The 22,174-nt window shown below is 38.6% G+C and overlaps 1 protein-coding gene across 1 annotated transcript in view; it reads left to right on the top strand.

Moving 5' to 3' along the window:
* Positions 1 to 22,174, top strand: part of TRIM66 (tripartite motif containing 66) — a 42,479-nt gene that overhangs the window by 3,150 nt on the left and 17,155 nt on the right. The window contains exons 2-10 of the mRNA XM_042882080.1: positions 6,393 to 6,496; positions 9,723 to 9,870; positions 12,668 to 12,800; positions 14,318 to 14,434; positions 15,095 to 15,209; positions 16,046 to 16,192; positions 16,338 to 16,455; positions 17,772 to 18,667; positions 19,445 to 19,606. Of these exons, the coding sequence (XP_042738014.1) occupies positions 6,393 to 6,496; positions 9,723 to 9,870; positions 12,668 to 12,800; positions 14,318 to 14,434; positions 15,095 to 15,209; positions 16,046 to 16,192; positions 16,338 to 16,455; positions 17,772 to 18,667; positions 19,445 to 19,606 (1,940 nt within the window). The remainder of the gene's footprint in view (positions 1 to 6,392; positions 6,497 to 9,722; positions 9,871 to 12,667; positions 12,801 to 14,317; positions 14,435 to 15,094; positions 15,210 to 16,045; positions 16,193 to 16,337; positions 16,456 to 17,771; positions 18,668 to 19,444; positions 19,607 to 22,174) is intronic.

Below are 22,174 nucleotides of genomic sequence, written 5' to 3'. Positions count from 1 at the left end.
ACACCAATTTGCTTTAATTAGATACACTTAACACTAAGTATATCTTTCATTTCAAAAAAGGAAGTAAAAACGTTATTCCAAAAAGGGCACTCTTGAAAATATATTAATTTAGTCATCCTAGAATGTGTTTGAGGTTACTCATCCTTTCTCACGTGGTTGTTCAGATGCCTGATCCAAAGGGCAAGTGAGACAGTGGGGGACTAGTTACATAAATATGAAGCTGTAGAGCAGGAGATTGTCCTCAGAACTGTTTCCTATAACCTTTAATTGGGTCTCCAAGGAAGCGTAAATTACACCTGCAGCTTGAGCTGTAGCTAATGCTCTGTGAGAATAATTATTCTGCTGATTGCTGGAGGAAAAAGAGTGGAGGGATAGGTGCAGCATGCAGACAGCCAGTATGTGTGATAGCTCCACTGTTTGTTACTTTATGCTAATCAATTCTTAGGGCAATAACAGGTGAATTATCTGTGCTGGATCATTTCCCAGACTACCAGCTTAAGGGCTCTTCCTGTTCAAACCTGACTACACTGGAGGACCTTGAAACAAGCCTGTGAGCCAAGGCTTTAGGTATTGAAAGGGTCTTTCTACTTCATTTGTGTACAGGCTGCAGACACTAGTTTGCACTTACAGGAATGATTGCTGCAAATTTTCTTCAGCTCTGTCACTTACAAATTAGATTATTGCATATAGGTGGATTAAAAACATGAGGGCTCCCCAAAATTTTAGGTCTTTGTGTTTTTACAGAGGAACTCTCAGTACAAGGGTCAGTACCTTGCTGTCATAGACTCGTAGAATCAATCACCAAGGTTGGAAAAGATCTCCAAGATCATTCAGTCCAGCTGTCCACCTATCACCAATATTTCCCACTAAGACATGTCCCTCAGTACAACATCTAAATGTTTCTTGAACGCCTCCAGGGATGGTGACTCCACCATCTCTCTGAGGAGTCTGTTCCAGCAGTTGATCCTCTTTTGGAAAAGAAATTTTTGCTAATGTCCTGTCCACATACTTTTCCCTTTTGCGGAAATGAAACTGTTTTAGGGTGTGAGCAACCTGGTCTGCAGGGAGTTAGGACTTGAATGGTATATGCCTGAGCGGGCTTTGGTGGCAGAATGCTGTTGTTTTCCTGAAAGCTGATTTTGGATCTCCCAGATATGGGATTGAAATATTCAGGTTGGGTGTTTGTGTCTGCCTACGGGTTCCACCGTTGTGGAATTTTCTCCAACCTACTGTCTAGTTACTATTGGAAAGATAGAGGTGTAGGGCTACATGTTCAGATTCCTCTGGTGATGGTGATTCCTGGGAGTCTGTTCAATGTGGTCTTCAGCGATTGCTCAGTACTACCTGATAGCTCAGATACATTGAGAATAGCTCATCTGTGTTTTTTCCTGCGTATCATTCTGAAGTGAGGTTTTGTCCTGCATGTCACAGTAACATGGCACACAAATCCAACGTAAGTATCCTTGCTAGCCTTCATAAATGCATACCCACATCATTAGCAACCAAATGTGATGTCGCAAATAGTGATTTCAGAAGATTAAGAGCTGTTAGTAATGAACTTCTGAAAAAACAGCTTATGCAAATGTTGCTATCTCCTTTCTACCAGTATAGTTCAGATGCAAACTCTATGAAGTTTATGACAACAGCTCATAGTTTTTTTTTTTCTACCTCAAGAGATTTTGATAGCAATAATGTCCCTCATTTGGGCATCATGATTACATCATAACAGAATTTGTCTCCTCATCTCTTAATGTATAAACTCTGTTGTTTGAATGCAGTAATTCCATGTTGGATTGCTATTTAGATCCACAAGTTGCATCATTCTCGTATGTACAAACAGTGAATCTCTAGGGCTCCTGGCTACTCTTCCCTTCACCCACAGTGTGTAACAGTAACATATGCAAGTGAGCTGTCTGCAAAGTACAGATTCTTCTAACAAGCTAACTGCTTTTTAGAAGCAGCGGTCAGGAGGTAAGGCAAGAGAAACACATAGGGAATGGTCTGTGAAGTGTACCACGGAGTGAGTGGTGTTATGAGACCTACAGCTACCTGAATCTGGAAAAGCTCTACTCTTTCCTCCTGCACACTGGCTCCAGGTTTTTGTGAGGATTAGGAGAAGACCCAGGCAAGAGAAGGAGGAGGATGATATTCATTCCATCTGTGGGGTTTTTATTTCACTTGTTCAGGAAAAATGCAGCCAAGGCAACTTAATGCAGAGCTGAATGAATCTCAGGAAGGCCAGAGAAAAATCCCATTCGCTTTGCGGTGGACCAGTACATCTCTCTGACCTTCTGATTCATTAGCATTTCTTGCTGAGGAGGGGAGAGCACCCCCAGATACTCTGCCAAAGGTGCATCTGCTTCCACCTGCATTATAGCAAAGGCTTATTCCAGGGAGCACACTGTGTGTGCAGTTGTGCTTAATAACCCCCTGCTCCTGACACGAATGACTTGGTGTGTAACGAAGTGACTGGCTATCCTGAGGACAGGTAAGGAGTTTCTGGGAAGTCATACTTTAATGATGATTTGTACTGCAAGCATAAGCACAGCAAGGTGTGCTCACTTTGTACTGTTGAAGTAGCTGCTGCTTGGGGCTCTTGGTTAACATCTATGTAAGATTTGCTTAATTTCTGAACAATTGCTTCAGAAATCATTCTGTAGTGCATTTATGATGCCAAAATTTTATTAGACTCCTTGAGAATTTATATTGAAAAATATTGGGAATTTCCAGGGAGCACATGCTTCTGTTAAATGAAAAAGGCATGAAATGAGAAGTAAAATCAGATAAACCATTGTGATCTTCAATGCTTCCACATTCAGGGAGTCCTTCCTCTATGCTTCTGGTGGAGTCTGAAGCATAAAACCCAGTATTAGGAGATACGAAAAGGCTGGCTTGTTCTTGTATGAGTAGGAAACTACTTCCAGTACTGCCATGGTGTCCCCATTATTTCATCTGTTAACTTATAGTGTTCATTCTGTCTTAGGTTGGAGATCATTGTAGTTCAGTTATTTGGCTATTTGAGGCATTCAATCAAAGCAACCATTTGATGGTCTGCAGTGATGATTCTGACACAGTGTTTGACCTGTTTGTGTGGGGCTTGATCTGTGCAAGTAGCATAACTAAAATTTAAAATATGGAGATAAATTGTAACATGGTATGCTGGGCATTGCTTTTAGATATCCTCAGCTATTAAACAGCATTAGTGTCATGTACCCCTGAAATCTCTGTGGTTTTAAACTCCTTAACACAATTGTGTTTCTTAGTATGCATAAGAAGGCATTTGTGCAGAACTAAAAGACACACAAAAAATATGTTTTGTTCAGGTGGGAAGTATTGAAGCTTTCTTTAAAGAACATTAAAAACGCAATATTGCCTGTTCTTAAATTGATAATGTTCTTTACACACTGTATTTTATACTTTGCCGGTTTGAAACAGATTAGCACAATTTAAAGTTCATGTGAACTAGCCTGAGGCCACGAGCTTCACATTAAATATCTTTCAATTGGTATGATTTGGTTTAACATTCTGTACTAACTGGGTAGTATGTTGAAGTATAATAAAATATGTAACTTCAATATTAACTTTTTTTTTAACCTCATGGAGAATTGACAGAAGTTGTCCTTGCTGTAGCAAAGTCCTGAGTGCTACCTTTGTTTTCCTGTAAGCTGTTGCTCCCAGAAATGCTTTGTTTAAGATTGTGTGCTCACCTGTGTGGTGTGTCAGTGAAGGAAGCTCTGATGGCCATGCACTCTTTCCTTAAGAAAGTAACCTGCTGAGAATTTTCTCTTAGGTCAGTTTGTGGCACATTATGTAGCTCAGTATGGAGCTCTGTGTTAGCCAGATCAAGAGCTGGCACCGTTTGGGCAATTTCTGTTACTGATGTAAGAAACTGGTTTGTGATCTCAAAGGGCTAGAGGCAATTCCCTGTGAAGTCACTAGATGGTTTCCTATCAGCTGCACCAAGAATTAGAGCATGTCCCAAGAGACTTATTTGGGACGCTGCTTGCAAAGTAGCTATTTTGCTTCCCAGCTTATCAATCAAAATGTATTTGCCCCTTTATTTCTGTGACTGTCTTGCTTTGTAAGAGTTCATGTGGAAGCTTGCCCAGTTTCACCTTCTAGGAATTAGTGCTGCAATTCCCTGACACTCGCAGTGCACACCATTTGCAAGGAGCTGGGGGCACTGTTTGGATAATGCATCTTATCTTAACTGCTGCAGTGCTCCTGCTGTTATATTTCTCCGGAGGACTGAGCTTTTAATGGAATGTCTAAAAGACACACAATCATAATTTGGGAAAGCGTGAGATGGTTATTCTGTGACAATACAAAAGCTGTTGTCTTAGGATGTAACGTATGAAGGTGATTAGCTACAAAGATTGTGGATAAATAAGATAACCTTTTAACTGTGCTCATTATTATTAAGGATGCAAAGGAGAGGAAAAGGTTGAAAGACTTCTACAGCTTTCTGCAATTGTGAGCATCTTTATCAAATGGGTTTCTAGCCTCTTCGTAGCTCTGTCACTAGAGCACTCTTAGATGAGGTGCTGATTCTGTACCCAGGGGATGAGTACAGTGTTGGCAATTGCTTGTGTTACCTTTTCCCTTGGGGTGCCTGGTAGCTGGGTAGCATGGCCACCTGGGGGCTCATGTGCACCGTTGTACAAAATGCATGGTGAAACAAGGGTGAGGCAGGCAGTAGTCTGCTACCTGAGCCTCCAAATCATAGTTTGATTGTAAATGCAACCTTGGAAAATAGCAGACAATATACTTTTGCTTTTCTTAGAATAATGAGGCTAAAAAGGTCTAAAACTTGTGGCAGCAATTCTTTGTAAGAAGTCCTGCTTCATAGGACATGTAATGGAACTCAATGTTTTTTCAAAGGAATATGAAAGAAAATGAATGTAGTCAGGTATCTGACTAAAGACTGATTCTGTCAGAAGTGGTAATGTAGAAAGGGTTTGTGGTTTGTGTGTCTCTGACAACGTGTTGCCCTGTTGTTAAAACAGCAGTAGCCCAAGTCTAAAATGAGGGGCAGGCAGGATTTGAACTGTACTTGTGGTCAGGAATCAAGGAGCTGTACCACGAGGGCAGGTAGCACTAGATACCTGGAGAACATCAGTGTCTATGGTGACCATCTCATATGAAGAGTAATAGACAACTTCAGATTGAATTAGTCTACAAGCCACTCTCCTTATTTAAAAATAATTTTAGTGAAGGAAAGAGAACATTGAACGACGCCAGTCTAGTAGAAAGTTGTAATTGATCTTTCTTTTAAGAACCTGCCTTAATGAGCTTGCATCGTTTAGCCATGGAAAATGTTGCTGTTTGTTATTGTCAGTGATCACTCGATGAGGTAAAAGCAGCTTTGATATTTTGGAAATTTCTCAATGGAATGGAAAGAGTTAGATTTGAAAAAAAGTCAAGGTAAAAATAGACTGACACCACAACTTCTAAAGGTAGTTTGCTGAAATGTGATCGAAACATGCACTTCCCTTTTCAAAAAAGCACTGGACCATCTAGCAAAATATGAATGCTAGTCCCAGAAGCCCAGGGTTGAAGTAACTGCATGACTGCATTTTTGCATCTCTCTAAGGACAACTTCTTAAGCTGCAGTGTTAGTTCCCAGCCAAGCTAACACAAAGGTTTATACCAGCTGTGTATTAGCTTATGGAGGTGGAGCTAGGTTTTGCTGCTCATGTTGCTTGCATTGCTTTCACTGCTTCAGGAATGTCAGCAGAACATGGCCCACTGTCCTTTTGTCACTTGTGGATTTGTTGTAGTAGATGTCCTGTAATTTTGGTTTTTGAAGTTGAAACTTTTTAACCTTCATTCTGATTTTCTTTGCTTCTGCTAACAGCTTGTTACTTCTCTGTGGCTTCAGCTGAATAGCGTGGCATACTGTAAAAGTGGTAGGAAGCAGTATGTGTTTTATGCTCTGGTGTACCTCTGGTAATGCAAAGCTGTTTTAGAAGAATGGTAGCTAGTAGAAAGCACAGGTATGTCTGTCACAACAGTGTGCAGCTTAAAATGTAGCTCAGTTTTTATCAAAGTTGTAAGCCATGATAAATTCATGGCAATTTGCACTCGTGGATATCCTTAATAAATACTGAGATAAATCAAGAAATCACCTGAACTGTGATGTATACTTCTAGGGATTTATTTTTTTTTCTTCCATATGCAATTAACTGCATCTAACCACAGGTATCTTAGGGCTTGAAGAATACCATAGTTTCCTGCAGATAAGTGTTAGTGTGATTTAAATTAAAAAAAAAAAAAAAAAGCCAGCAATACCTAAGTGTGGTTTCTGTTATTTCCTGGTTCACATTGCTGGTGTGCACTGTTATATTTGTGTTTGTGTTTTCTTTTTCTTTTTCTGTTTTTTTTTAATGTAGGTATTCTTTCCTGCCCGGCGTGCAAACAGACCTGTTTTGCAAGAGATGTAGTTGAAAATTGCTTTCTCAAGGATTTTCCCACTGCAAATTCAGCTATGGCAAAGGTGAGTGAAAACCACACTGTAGGGTGCCTTGGGAGTTGTTAAAGCACTGACACTGTTTGACAAACAGAGCAGATCATTTTGAACAACAGAATCTTATGTTTTGCTTCTGCAGACTGTAAGTACATCACTGCTAGGGATGAACTTCCTGCCTTCATAGTACTCTTGTAACCTTATTTGAAGATTGACCTTGACTGTAATAAAAAAAAATATACTGATGCTAGTGATGTAGACTGAATCTGTGACAATTTATTTTTATTGTGTATATTATTATTATAATTATTGCTTACACATATAATTACTGTGTATATATTATGTATTGTCTGGATGATGATGGATTTCTTGGGTGCCTCATTATCCCCTTTCAGCTCTCAACACAAAGCAAACAGGAACAAAACTATTGGATGAATGGTTACACTAAGATTACCCATTAGAACCTGTGGAAGATTATAATTTTCTGATTATTTTAATGATAAAAGAAGTCACATTGTATTTCAATGTTTTTGGGGGGAATGGATGTAAAACATAATTGGAATACTTTTTCCATAATATATGGTGGAAGATCTATATTTCCACTCCTCTAAACTCCAGTGGGTGCAGCAACAATTTGTCAATTCTGCCCCATGCAGAAGGCTTCAGACCTCTTGAAGTTACGTGATTGATCCACTGATATAGTTGCAAGCAAGTACTGATGGGCTGTACATCTTCCCTATCAATCATTTCCATGTTTCATTTTCTCCATTTTTAAAATGGAGAGAACGTGTAATCTCATCCATGTAGTGCTCTAGGGGAATTCAGAAATCAAGGTGAGCAAAGTGAGTGGTCTACAGTTCTAAGTTGCTTGAAGAGTGCCATGTAACTTTAAAAGAGAATGATACATTCACATATTCTCTGAAAAGAGCTAAATTCAGAGGATACTGTTGAATATGTAGAATGACCTTATTGTAATGGGATTTCTTAATTACTATGACTCACTTCATTTACCTTTCAATGAGAGTTGGTATAGAAAGGAAATCAAATGAGAAAATCTATTATCTAGATTGGTTTTTTAGACTTTTGTTAAAAGAATGTGCTTTTCTTTTTTCTTTTTCTTTTTTTTTCCTTTCTGTTCTGTAACCCCTTAGGAGTCCTACGAGCAGTTCAGGAAAGCAGAATTCTCACTGGAGCACAGGAATATCCCAGAGGGACTTGGGAACATTCCTAATAGTTTTTCGCTTTCTTCCTTTTTATTGACATTCATATGACAGAAAGCCCTGCTTACTGTCCTTTAAACACCCTCCTCTTAAAACTAGAGCCACATTCTTACTACCTATGGTATCAGGGGGAGAAGCACCAGCTCATCCAACTGAAGCACAGCCATCATTTTCTTAACTTACCTGATGTTCAAATGGAAATCTGCCAAAGCCCATAAGAGAGTGTTTGGGTGCAAGAGGTTTTTCAGTGAGTTCTATCATTCAAAAATGATAGAATGTGCTACCTACCAGCTGCAGAAATGTCAAAAGTATGCAGTTCAAAGTCTCTTGCTGAAAATACCATTTCTACGTCATCAAATGACCTTAACTCTGGGAGCTGCCTGCACAGCCCCACTGAAGAGAATGATGAAGTTCAAATGAATAATAACAACTATGTTTTTGTTCCTCTGGTGAAATAAATCCTTTAAGCCAATCTTGAGTCTCAGACTGAGGTGAATATGGTGTTCCACTTAATGTTGATACTGTGGTTTAACACCCAGAAGACCAACACAGAAAGAGCTGTAATTGTTCTTCCCTTAGGATTTCTAAGGTCATCCTCTGATACACAGCAAAGAGAATATATATATAATTTTACTTCATCAGGGCCTACATGCTGAATGCATGCTGCTATATATGTCTGTGTTTCCCATCAGAGTAGCTGGAGTCCAATTGTAACAAACCATATTGAAGGTAAGCTGATGGGCAACAGAATGGATGCCGTAAGAATCCCTTTGGCATCTATTCGCTGCTTTAGAAGCTGTGACAGTAGCAGTAATATTCAGGAGCTATGTGTAACTACAGGAGGTATTTTGTAACTGCATACATCGTGTTGCATCTGATGACAAACTAGTGGCAAAGCTTTTATGCTTTGATGGTAAAATTACATCACTGTCTTCACTCTGCCCATTAGTACATTAACATTAAGACTTTTCATTTTATGCCTTGTGCAAATCCTTTTTAAGTGAAAAGTCATTACACTCTTGAAATAACTCCTGAGTTCATTCTGGATGACAAAGGAATCAAATCACCCACTTCAATTACATGCTGCTTTATTCATTTCACCCTTAGGGAGAGTTCCAGACAACATGGCCTATATAACAAAAGGCGTTTCCTATACTGTTGCATCACTAGAGATGATCGTTAGTTACAAGTTTTGGTTCAGCTGATGTTCCCATGTCTGTCTTACATTTTCATTTCATCACAGTTGATATCAATATGTAAATTGATCTTGGGTTTGGTCAACTCTGAAGAGAGTAGGAAATAAGTTTTATGTTAAGAATATGTGGGTATTTCTGTATTGTTTTCTAAATTGCATTATCGTTGGCCTGTTCTACAACTGCACTGTATCACGTCAGTGGTTCATACAATGTTACAACAGATAAACTAATTTTAAGTGAAGCAATGTAGATTTAGAGTAGCACTACTGAAATAGTTCCAATTTATATATGTAATTTCATATCAATGAAAATAAAGAAACATCTTTCTGTCTCTATATACTTACACATATTCATATGTGTGTGTCAGGTTTGTGTGCTATTGATGTTTTACAGCCATCAGGCTAAAAACAGTAAGAGAAAGGGATTACAAATCCCATCAATCATTTTCAAAAGTAACTTCCCATAGCCCTCCTTAAACTGAAATCATACAAGTCTTATTTTATAGTCTTGTGGCTCTTCTGGTTCACAAGAAACAAGTCATTGTGGTGATTTATTCTGACCCTGTGTGTAACGCAGACCCTAGGGTTTTTGCTGAATCGTTCCTGCACTTTGTTATAATCACATCTTATTGTACTGGAGCACAGAAAGACAACCAATGTGATTTAAGAGTTTTGGATCTTAATTTTATTCCATTCCCTTTTACAACAATAACCGAATTCCTAAAATCACTCAAGTCGCACTAATCTAAGAAAGCAAAATAGGAAGCTTGCCAATGTAGCTAAGTCTTTTTCTAAAGGCTGATTTGTTATCTTTGTATGTAATCGCACTTTTTGTTCTTAGAGCTGCTACATGTGTAAAGAGAAGAGACCTGCTCATAGTCTCTGTACAAGCTGCAATAAGTGGCTGTGCAGCACATGTACAGAGGAACACAGGCATGGCAAGGAAACCGGGGACCACTTCCTGTCTGTATCCCTGAAGGGCTGCACAGGTACTGAAAATACACTTGAATATTTATAATTCATCTCATATCAGTTATTGACTAGAAAATGGAACAGCTGCAGGCTGTGTGCCAGAGATATTGTGCTCTGCATGAGCGAGACTAATGCAGTCAATGAGAGATTATTTGGATTTTCTGTAGCTGTGTCTGAACTTGCCACAATCGGCGTTCCATGTTATTTATAAGATTTTGGTATTTGTGCTTCATGGAAACAGCCTGTTCCATGTATTTTTCAGTCTGTGGAGTGCTAAGCTAGGGTTTGGTGGGCTACCAGGCCATCTGGTCTCGACTCTGCAGTATTTTTGTCTCCACTTGGGTGATTTCTTTAGGGAAACTGCCATAAAGCAATTGTCATGTTGATGGACAAGGTGTGGGAAGGAGAGTGCCAGACAGCAAAAGGCTGTGATTGCTGTAGTGTGTTCCTTTCGTAAGTGAAAAGCATGGTTTCTGAGTTTTACTATCAGCAATTACAAATGAAACCCACTGCAGGTGTCTCATCCCTGTACAGTAGTGATCCACAGAGAATGGTCATCTCTTGTTGCTGATCATTATTTTCTTTACTTCGAGTCAGTATTGAGGCATATACTAACCTAAACTTACAAAAGCGATTTGTAACCTAAAATAAGAGTGTTGTAATTCTATAGAATTCAAGTTTACACTTTGCTTTCATCTGAAGTTGTTTTTGCTGCCCTATCACCTTCTTTATAAGGAAGCAGAACAAGGAAAATACATAGTAGTAGCTCACTGCTTACACAAATTATAATGTGACTTCTGAATTTTGCTTTAAGAAGCCTGTACTTTATTATTGCCATAGGTTGAGTTCTTTTAATTCCTGGCTGTTCATGCAAAATACAGTTTGAGGCACTTCACTTAGCACATGATGTGCCATTGACAAATAGAATGTGAACAGAAAGTGTAATAATGATAATTGTCATAGAACCACCAAGGTTGGAAAAGACCTCCAAGATCATCCAGTCCAACCATCTACCACCATTTCCCCACTAAAGCATGTCCTTTAGTACGTGGTCTAAACTTCTCTTGAACACTTCCAGGGACAAGCACAGATGACATTTAAATATTGTCTAGGTCTTTTCTAGAGAATAATGTAAAATGAAGATCTCTAGCACCCCCTCAAATACCCTGATTGGATGGACAATACATTTTTCTTCTTGAGTTGATGGCAAGATCAGAAAAGTAGTTTTGAGGCTCCGACTGTTTATAATTTCAATTCATGTTGAGTAAGCTTACGAGCTCGTGTTGTTGATAAATGATAGTAAGAAAATCTACCTGTGGCTTAGTTGTGGTTTTGTGCGTGTTGCATAAATACAAAGATGAAAACACAAACTAGAATGTTTTCTCATCTTTTTAATCTTCAATTCTAACTTGAGTTCTGATCAAGATGTTTGTTTCTAGGAAAAGCACAAGCAGGCTTGTGCCTTTGTTTCATGTCAGATTTCTTAGAGTTCAACTCATTTTAAAACTAAAGGGATGTAGGTCTGATCTTAGTATAGCATAGGTTGAGAATACCATGACTCAGTGGTAGTTCCCACTGGTGTATCATTTGAATCAGGGACTTGCTAGTGGCAGAGGCTCTGGGTCTGTGCTGTAATTAGATTATATTGATTTTTTTATCCTCAGTTTGCATTTGAGATCTGCTCATCTCTTAAATCTGACACAGAACTGAAAAAAACACTAATTCCTCTAGGATGATTACTGTTATCCAGAGAGTAAAAAACTTGCCTGAAAGAAAGAAAAGAAGAAAGAGAAATCATTACATGAAATGGTTATTAAGCTTCATTATACTTCGATCCTTAAGACAGCATCTTGTTATAAGCTGGAGTTTAATAGAAATAACTTGGTATTGTGAGCTTGCATACTCTACATGTGCTCAACACTTAGAAAGGTTTTATCCAACTTGTACTCAATTTTAGATAAATATTATGGACTTCTTATTTTTCCTCATATGTATAAATATAAAATATATAAACCCCGTATGGGTGGAAGAGCATCCACCTGCTTGCTTATCTGCTAAAAATAATTAAAATAAAATCAATGTGGCTGTGTTTGTGAATGTAATGCAAGGGATTTTTCTTTGCCATTTTTTAGAGTTTCTGAGCATTCTATTGTGGACTGTGTTCCTTCCTTCCTCCTAAAATAATTCTACCATATCCAGAGTGGAGTGTGCCCACTTTACATGTTCACTGTCCATTTGTAGTCTTCATCACATTAATCTTTAGAAAATCATTATAAGAACAGATATTAGTGCTTAATACCAATATCTTTTAGTTGCTGAAGTTGTGTTCAAAATGAACTTAAGTTTGTGAAAAACAATTCCATGCAGCTTTTTAAAAACAGAAGATTTTCTTGCTTGCATTGTGACTTCAAGTTTCTTTAATGTATTTGCTTTTCTGTGTTTTACAGTGTGGTTTTGTTAATTGGTTTGCAAGATCAGCACATTCAAAATCATGAAACAGGTACCCAAAATTGCTAGAGGGATTTAAATATCATGAGAGTTTAGAGGTCTGATTATTAATTCCAGAGTCTCTTTGATGTGATCAATTTGTAGGATGTGCTAGGAGGAAAAAAAAAAAAAAACAACAAAACAAAGCACATGCATGCACACAAACAAAAACCTCAAACCAAATTCCCATGCTTCACATAATCAAATTGTTCCAAGATCTGAGTCTTTAGAAGTAACATCAAAATTTATAAATTATTAGTTTGAAACACTTTTGCTGACCTACAATAGCACTTCTGGTCAATGACACTGTTGCTTTATGTTCCTCAGTGACTGAAGAAGAGGCAAATGAATTGCCCTTGCTTTGTCCAGTGCACACTCAAGAACCACTCAAGCTCTTCTGTGAGACCTGTGATATCCTTACATGCAGCAGCTGCCTGCTGAAAGACCATAAGGAGCACAGGTACCAGACATTGGCCGCCTCATGTCTTTCGCATGATCCTACCTAAAAGCGTATCTGATTCAGATTTAGGACTGTTCCATCTGCATTTCCTATCAACTGAAATTTCAGCACAGTGTAGCTTCATAGCCACAACAAACTCAGTTCCATTGTCTTTTGCTCAGGGAGCTTAATATGTTGGTTAAAGCCCTTACAGAACTCTACACTGTTCTCAGCAGTTCCTTCCAAATTATTTGATCTTTCAGACACAGTATACAGGAGTATCTTTAAGTACCATCATAGAACCATAGAATCATTAAGGTTGGAAAAGACCTCTAAGATCAAGTCCAACTGCCAACCCATGACCAACAAACGTGAGACTCTAGATGAGAGTTCAGCTCCATCCTTAGCATGGTCCAAATCTGTTATTCAGTTCTGAGGTGTATGAATCATGTAAGGAATTATCTATACACAGTGGCAGCATGACTTTTTGTGAGATGCGCTGCCTTTATGTAGGGTGTTAAGTTTGGGATAGCTGTCACAGCATTTGTGGTAGGAAAGAAGCAGAGGGTTATGTCCAGACAGACATGAAGGCAGCTGCTCTCCCAAACTGTCCATCTGAGAGCAATTGACTTGAACATACCTATTTTTTTTCTGCTTCAGGCATACAACTTCTGCTTTCAAATACAAAAGGCTAAAATGGATCCCTAGGAATTATGTTTGGAAAAAGGCAGGAGAAATGTGAGAAGAACAGTGCCTGTGACAGTTAAAATGGATTGTCTGGGTTGCAGAATCAAATTCCCTCATACATGTACTATAGGCAAAGACACCGGGTAGTGGGCAGAAAAATAAAGAATGACCATATCTGAGTGTTCAGCGTACAGGTTTGGAAGTTCAAGTAGGTCCCCACTAATCAAATCACACATGATAAACTCCTTAATCAGCAGTGTAAATAATTAATTTTTTGGCTGGTAAGGAATGTTGTTAAGAACGTATTTTAAGATATTGAAACCAAGACCTTCTGGCCATCCACCAGATATCTAGAATGACCTCTTTCTTTTAAATACCTCTGTGTCTTTGCAGTTATTCTCCCAGGGAAAGAAGAGCAAAAACCAATGTTTAGGCCACGTGTGAGCTGTGTTCAGTAAAAAAATCCAGAACTAGATTGTATTTTATTTTAATTTTTTTTTTTTTTAGGGAGCAGCTGGAACTGCTTCCTTTCCTTTCACTGTGGGATTCAGATTTTAAAGATAAAGCAAAACTGATCCTTGTGAGCTGTGCATCTGGCCCAGGTTTCTTAGAGAAGTCTGTGGCTGCAGGGAGAAGCAAGCTCTACCCGATGGAAAGTCAGAGCAGCAGATGAAGACTAGCAATGGGCAGTTGTACTTAATGGCATAATGCTGCTGTGGTGACAACAAATCCCTCTAACCTATTATAATAGCAGGAAATGTAAACAAGGCTTTATTTAAGCTTATAAAAGAAAAAGCAAGACATTATCAATGGAAATGAACATACAGTAAAGATTTCCCCTTCCTTTGCAGGTTCAGACTTCTTGACGAAGCTTTGCAAAATCAGAGAGCTATCCTGGAAAATGTTGTAGCTAAAGTGGAAGAGAAAAAAAGTGGAATTCAGGTTTCAACTAAACAGATTGAAGACAGGTAGTTGTTTTGCATTTATTTCAGAAGATGAGTTATGAGTTAAAATACTATTTTCACTGAACACAGGTTACCATAATAAAACACAGATACTATTCCTTTTCTTTGAGAATAGGTAAAATGAAGATTAAAACTATCAAATTTATGTTTAAATTATGTCACGTTCACAACATTGTAATACAGGATTCCATAGTCCTTATGAGGCACCTGACAGCTAGTTTCAAAGACTTCTTTGTATACTCTACTGTTTCTGACCTAGAATTTGAAATAATAGAAATAAGAATTATTTTAAAAATCATACAATTGTAGAATGGCCTGGGTTGAAAAGGACTATAATGATCCTTATGCTTCAAATCCCCTGCCGTGTGCAGAGTCATCAACCACTAGAACAGGCTGCCCAGAGCCACATCCAGCCTGGGCTTGAATGCCTCCAGGGATTCAAAAATAACTGAGTTCTTCAGAAATCTCAGAACAAACTGTGTTTCCAGTCAAGGTTACTATAAAATGGGAAGAGAAGAATGGCAGAACTTAGAGGAAATGGTTCAGCTTTCATTGGATTTCTTAGTCAACATTTAGATCAGTTCTTGTAACAAATACCTACCAAGCACTGAATAAATGATATACCAGTTGGCTCATCCAGGGATATGTATCTCTTCCCTGCAGGTTGCTTGAGGTAAAACATTTACACAAAAAAGTAGAAAATCAAATCAAAATGGCCAAGATGGTTTTGATAAATGAAATCAATAAACGAACAAACATCCTTCTCGAACAACTTGAAGTAAGTGAGTCTAGTTTCTTTCCTACCTTGGGAAATTAAACTAAATTAAAATTAAATCCCAGAGCCAATGAAAAGAATATAGACTGTGAATGTTATTGTCCCTTTGCTTATGTTTTCAAATACTTTTTTTTATTGCTGAATTTTACGTGGAATCAATGGTTGACAAGGATTTATGATTAAGTAGCAAAATGTTTGCTTATCATGTTAACCACCTTTTATAATGCTGTTATAGAGAAATATGTGCACAGTTTGAATACTTAAAAAACGTCTTTTGATGTTAATGCTTCATTTGTCTAGCATTACACTTAGCATGTTTAGAAAAGGATCCTCGGGTCTGCTTTCTGTAAAAGATCCTATGGTTTTGACTCTTCAGTTTTTACATTTGCAGTTGAAGCATATGATAGAGGTACCCTGAGGGTGGTAACACAGCTGCTTCTTTGTGGTTCCTGAATCATGAGTTGCTGGAAACTGGAAGAACTTTCTGAGGAATCACTACGTGATTCACCTCTGTTGCATTCTTTCTTAGGTATTCTCTCTTACGTGTTGTAAGAGATGAGGAAAAGCTCCATTGGCAAATTCAGTCTGACTTCTACTCTTCTCTTGTGCTATGTTTTTCTGCTAAGCCAAGGCCAGAATGCTGTAATTTGCTCCTGAAGAAGCCATTTTTCTTCCTGAGTTTGGACACTTTTGTTAAATAGGATTAGCTTTATCTCTATGATTGATGATTGAGAGATTCTAAATAAGAGCATACGTGCATGCTGTAACTCCAGTGATTGTGTGCATTATGTTTGCTCGAGGGATGACAACTATCTCCTACTGTTCCACATTATTAACAGAAAATCACAAACGAAAGGAAGCAGAAATTGGAGCAACAACTGCAAGGTGTTGCAGTTTTAAGTACACAGGTTGAACACGTGCAGAACTTTGTCAACTGGGCAGTGAGCAGTAAAAACAGCATCCCGTTTCTCTTCAGTAAAGAACTGGTAAGAGCAATGCTTATTTTCTCAATAAAGTGAAATTATGCAGCACGCGTGAGAAATGTTTTAAGGATTTAATGTTTCTCCAATAAAACACTTTTCATGATCTTTTAATTGTTAATAAAATCATAATCCTTTGATTTGTCACCAGATTGTGTTTCAGATCCAGCGCTTGTTAGAGACAAACTCTAACACAGACATAGCCTCTCCTCTGAAGATCAGATTCACTTGGGATCCCTCCTACTGGAGTAAGCAACTGTCCAATTTTGGTAAGAACAACATAGTGTTCTTTATTAGGCAAGTGCCCAAGGACAGACAAGACGTACATATACTTTCCCAAAAGGAGTATTCATATTTTTTTTTTTGAATCATGGTTTAGGTTCTACCTGTCACAGTCCTGAAGAAATGCTGTCGTGACTAAAAACTTTCACGCTTTTCCTCTATTAGAAGGCATTATTATTTATAAGTATTACTCTATAAACATTGCCTATGAATGTACTCTATAAATGTCATTTTTGTGTCTTAGAAAATCACAGTGTAAGAACACAACTACAAATTTAATCAAATGGCTGTGAGAATGGATAATTTTTTAAGTAGTATTACGTAACATGCAGCATAATTGGCTGCCAAACAGTCTTAGCTTTTGCCTGGTGCATGTGAAATGCAATTTTGTCCCAGCAAGCAATAGCTATGTAACTACAACACTGTGACCCTGCCAGTCCCATATGGATCCTTGGTTGAAATGGAGTACTTATTGTGACACTGATGCTATTTTCTCTCGCTTACCCAGGGGTAGCTATGCTCACACTCTTCAGATCTGTTAGTATCTTCGTGGCCATGGGATCTGAAAAGTGCTTAAGATGCTTACAATCAATGGGCGCAAAGACGGCTTTAAGACACTGACTATGTAATATTGACAGTATTATTTATGTAATGAATGTGCATACTTTCAGCTTGTTTCCCACCAGTTATACATTTTCCAGGTGCTATGGGTTTTTACAGTAAATTCAGTTTGGTGGGCAGATCAATGGCATAAAGGGTTCTTCTCGTCCTGTTCTGAGACAATTAAAACTAGAAGAGGTAAAACAGTTGCAAAAGAGTTGCAGAGAATAATTTTCTCTCGGCTAAAAACAAGGAACAGATCAGTTTATAGGTCATTTCTATTTCTAGCTTTTATGATTCTTTCTTACATAACATCAATCTATTTTATTTTTCTCACTTTAACCCTGAAAGCAGTCATTTCTACCTGCACTTATGGATGGGAAAATGTGCTTGTAGTTTAGTGAAGAGTAGAAGTATAAGCCATATACATCAGTTAAAATAATGTGAGTGGGGGGTAGTTTTTCAAAGCATTTGCTGGTATTTCAACCGTGAGTACCATGGACATCTGTAGGAGTTTAGTGTGATTTTAAATCACTGCAAAGTCCTGAAAAAATTCATCTTGAAGGTATATTGAAGGTAGGGTATGAGCCCATTTATGTATGAACCAAAGATAAAGGAATGACTGTCATTTAGAGTTTTCGTTCTGTAAATTTGTCAAGATCTTGGCAGAGTAAGTTTGCTGTTATTATTATTATTTTTGCAGGAGGTTTCACTACGGAAGGTGGACACACTTCACATTCAGATGTCCTCCTGTATGGCAATGTACAAGGATTACAGACACCCTTGTATCATGGGCACTGTTCCCCAGTGTCACAGCTGGAGCCTGTGAATAACCAGCCACATCAGTTTCCCCCTGCTGCTCAGTGTCCGATTCCTGTGTGTTGCTCACACTGCCTCAGTGTACCTCACCCAAACAAAGCTCAGCCTTCTCACCAGAACATAAGCCCCCATCAACATTTTCGACAGCCTTCCGAACTGCATCAGCAGCACTTTCCCCTGCAGTGCAGCATGCAGCAACGTGACAAAGAGCAAAGGGGTGTTTCCCAGCCTTTGAAGCCAACGCACTCCGAACGAGAGCAGCAGTCAAGGTCTGAGTCAGAGAGTGCATCTGGGAGAACAGGAAAACACTTACCATCCCAGCAGCTGCAACAGACTGTGCCTCTGGGCTATGCTGTTGTATCACATGAGGCTCAGCAGGTTCACACAAGCCATCCACAGCCATTTCGCTCACAGACTGCTTTGCAGACATCAACTGTGCAAGTGCAGCTTGGCCATCTTCAGAAGATAAAGTCTAACCACGTGCAGCAGCCACCACCGCAGCAGCAGCAGCAGCTGTCACCAGCATCACCACCACCAAGTCAGTATGAGAACACTCACAAACAAGTCATGCAGCAGAGCCTGGACATAATGCACCACCAGTTTGAACTGGAGGAAATGAAAAAGGATCTGGAGCTTCTTCTCCAGGCCCAAGGGCAGTCCAGTTTGCAGCTGAACCAAGCTAAGCCACCTCAGCATGTTCAACAGACCATAGTTGGTCAGATAAATTACATAGTGAGACAACCAGCCCCGATTCAGCAGCAAATTGAAGATGAAGCACAAGTAAGTTTTAAAAGTTCTTTCCTGTTGTTTCTGGTCAATGTAAGCTCGGAAATGGGGGACACCTTTAAGATTTCATGTAGGTTGAACTTTCTGCTGCCTTATCTGTGCTAGTAATCAGCAGAAGCTTCATGCCTCACAGTGATCTGTCCAAAACTTTTGTAAAGTGCTGCATAAATAACCAAGATCCTGAAGATCTGGCTCTCTAAAGACACAAGGCAAGCAACAGGTGGGAGGACAAAAGCATCATCATTCATCCTTTGTATGTAGGTAAACGAAGGACAGAACAATTGAATGACTGACATTATTTTTATAGCAAAGAAGGAATAAAACTCATCTTCTGAATCCCTGTCCCAGAGATCCTGCCTTTGAAAAAGGGTCAGTGCTTGATAGTGGGCATGCAAACTGTGTAAGGAAGATAAGGTGACACTATAAGAAGGCTTTGAAACTTATTCAGAACAGTGAGAATTGCAGTGGAAGGGTGGTTGAGGTCTCCCATTCTGTAAACTCTGTGGAGTTCCCACCTTGAATGACTTACCTTAGTACCTTACATGGCTTTTGGAATACCTATGCATTTCAGCAGGTTTATTGATCTTTTTCTATGAATATATGAGAGAAATATCTCTCTATTTATTCATTTATCTCTCCAGTTAGAGTTTGAATGTCTTTGTTGTGTTAGTCTTTCCAGTTTTTTTTGTATTGTGTGTGCTGTGTTGATGCAAGTTTGCTACTGTTTTTACTAAGATTTTGAAAACACTAACTCTTAATCTTGATTTATAGGTCTGTGAGAATTCCACTGAACTTGATGCCCAGAAGCCTGTAGTTCCTCTCGACAGAAGCAAAATATCTTCCATGTCTCAATCATTGGATGAAGAAATCAGTGTCAGCAGTCGCTCCCCTGAAACAACATTGCAACAATCAACTTTCCATCCAGTGAGAAAGGTATAAAGAACTTTAAAAAATAAACATGTGAATGGGAAAACATAATTTGATATTGAGTATAAGATGGTATTGGAACTTGCAATCAAGGTGAAAAAAATTAAAATACACCAAAAGTTGGCAAATTAACTTGTAGATCTTGAGAGACAGTCATTGCCTAACCTTGTGTACATCCTCCAGAAATGTGTATACACTGTGCTGTAGCCCAGATAGCAACAAGCCAGTGTTGTTTAGGTATAACTGGCATGACTGTTCAGCATGGATAGTGAATAAGTAGAATATCTGCTTCTTCACAGAGTAAATTCTGTCACTTCCTGTCTTTAGTGATTTAACTGTCAGGTCCTTCTCCTACCATACTAACAGCAGTTGAATTTGAAAAAGGACTCAGTTTCTGATGAAATCCTGAAAGGCATCCTTAAAAATAGTGGAAATAACAAGAATTGTTAGTGGAGATGTGGTGTCTGAAAGAGTTACAACAATTCTGTTACACTCTTTGTGTACAAGCAGAAAGCCCATAAACTTTTGTATCTGTAGAAAATTTTAGCATATGACATAGCCATCCTTTAATCCCTACACCCACTACTGGGCATCCCTTGCTATTGAAGAAGAGGCAAAAGCAAAACCAAAAGATAATTAATCTTTCTCAGTAGATTCTTGCTGGCTTTGAACACCGCCAGTGCACTTGAGGTGCCTGAACTCCCTTTTGCCTCTCCATGGTTTGTTTAAAATACTCCAAACTGCACTTCATGTTCTGTTTGGTACACTTCAAATCTGTCTGGTATTTCTGTGCAAAACTTGTGCCATGTAGAAGTGTTTCATGGGTGTATTTTCTCGGAATTTGTGTGTATAATATTGTGGAAAAACTTGTCTTTCCGTGCTAAACTAACAACTTTTCTTAGGCTATCTTGCTTTATTGACCCAATGTGTTTATGATCCTTTTGGGAATTGTAGAGAAACAGAAAGGTAATGATTACTGAGGGTATGGAAGCAGCATGGAAATCAGATTTGGAAGCCACAGTGAAATCTGCAACTGCTAACTTATCCTGTAAATGTGAGGGCACTTCTGAATTGGGCGGGTGGCATCACAGTGTTCTGAGATGATGATGTTTTTTGCCTCTGAACTTTCGTATATGGAAACAGAACTCACTCAGTCTCTGATGACAGAGCACAGGACTGAGGAAAACTATGTACATTGTTGGCAAATGGGCTGCCTTTGCCATAGGAAATGACTAAAAAAAGATATACTTAAGGTGTAAATAAGACCACGACCTTCTCTTGTAATGCAGACACACCCACAAAGTTATTTGTGAAAATAAATGTTAATGGATTAGCTTTCAGAGCTTTCTATATGTGCATGTTGAAGAAGCCATCCTTTTCTTCTGGACCTACAATGGAAGACTTGTTCTAACAGCTGAAATGAGAAATGAGAAATAGGGAAGAAAACTGAAGTACAAGTGCAAGAGACTAACGTAGTCTGATGTAAAAGAGAAGGAGAAAAGAAGAAAGAAAGGCCATGCAGGTTGAGAAGATGGCAAGAAGAGAGTAGACCTAGAAAAAAAATAAGGGAATTTTTTTAGTGGTACTGAGATGTATGTATTCTTTTGCAGACAACACAGATCTCTAAAGTTTTTACTGGTTTTCTGGTGTATCTGCAAGAAGTGAGGATGCTTAAGAGCTTCAGTACCCCCATCTTTGCTTGTATTTATGTTTTCTAATGAGCTGTTTGGGGTGAAGTCATAATATCCCGAAGCTCTGGCAATGGCTGATTAGAAATGATGAAGGGTAGCAGCACAGTAAGGAAATTCTTGAAATATATTTGTCATGAATGCTGCTTAAAGGCATCTGACTGTTTTTGCTGGCAACAAAAACAAAGCTAAGTTTAAATGGGAGACTGGTTCTTTAAAGAACGAGAGGATGTATCTATTCATTATCATCTGTTTCCATGCTTGTCTTCAGACAAAAAAAATTCTGTATGGGTGTCTGTACACTTTCTATATGGCCTATGTTCAGAACATTTCACCTCTTATGTTCTTGGATGGCACAGATAGCACTTGAAAAATATGGTAGAGAAAATGGCTACAGAAACCTTTTGCTAACAGGAGGAGAAAAATTGTATTCTGCCTTTTAAAGAATACTTGGTGTTGGACTTCTTGGCGTCACTTTGCAGTTCTGCTGAACTCTGACACCCTTCATTGTGTGAAGCACTGCTAGTGGACCTTGACTGCTGAGCTTCTTTCTTTAAGGAGAAAGCTGTGTGAACCAGGATGTAGCAAAACTCAGAGTTAACTGTTTGGTGATGTATTTGCTCAGATCTGTCCAAAAAAAACCCCAAAAAACCAGCTTCCATTACTCTAGTGATTTTCTTTATTTTGGAGAGGCACAAAGCTTGATTACTATTGTAATTAATCACTTGTGTCTTAACTGTGAAACATGCTTACTGTATGCATTTATAATTTCGGACTGATGACTAGTTGAATTGTCTGTATATGGGATTGTATTCATGTGTGCCCTGAGTGCTCCTGAGTTCAAGGATGCTTATTTGAGTTGTTCTGATGAATACTGTTTTCTGCC

This window comes from Lagopus leucura, unplaced genomic scaffold (genome assembly GCF_019238085.1).
Source record: "Lagopus leucura isolate 7727_CA_CO unplaced genomic scaffold, USGS_WTPT01 Super-Scaffold_100033, whole genome shotgun sequence".
In the NCBI taxonomy this organism is placed as follows: Eukaryota; Metazoa; Chordata; class Aves; order Galliformes; family Phasianidae; genus Lagopus; species Lagopus leucura.
Note: the sequence above shows the minus strand (reverse complement) of the source record. Positions and strands in the feature narration are given on the sequence as shown.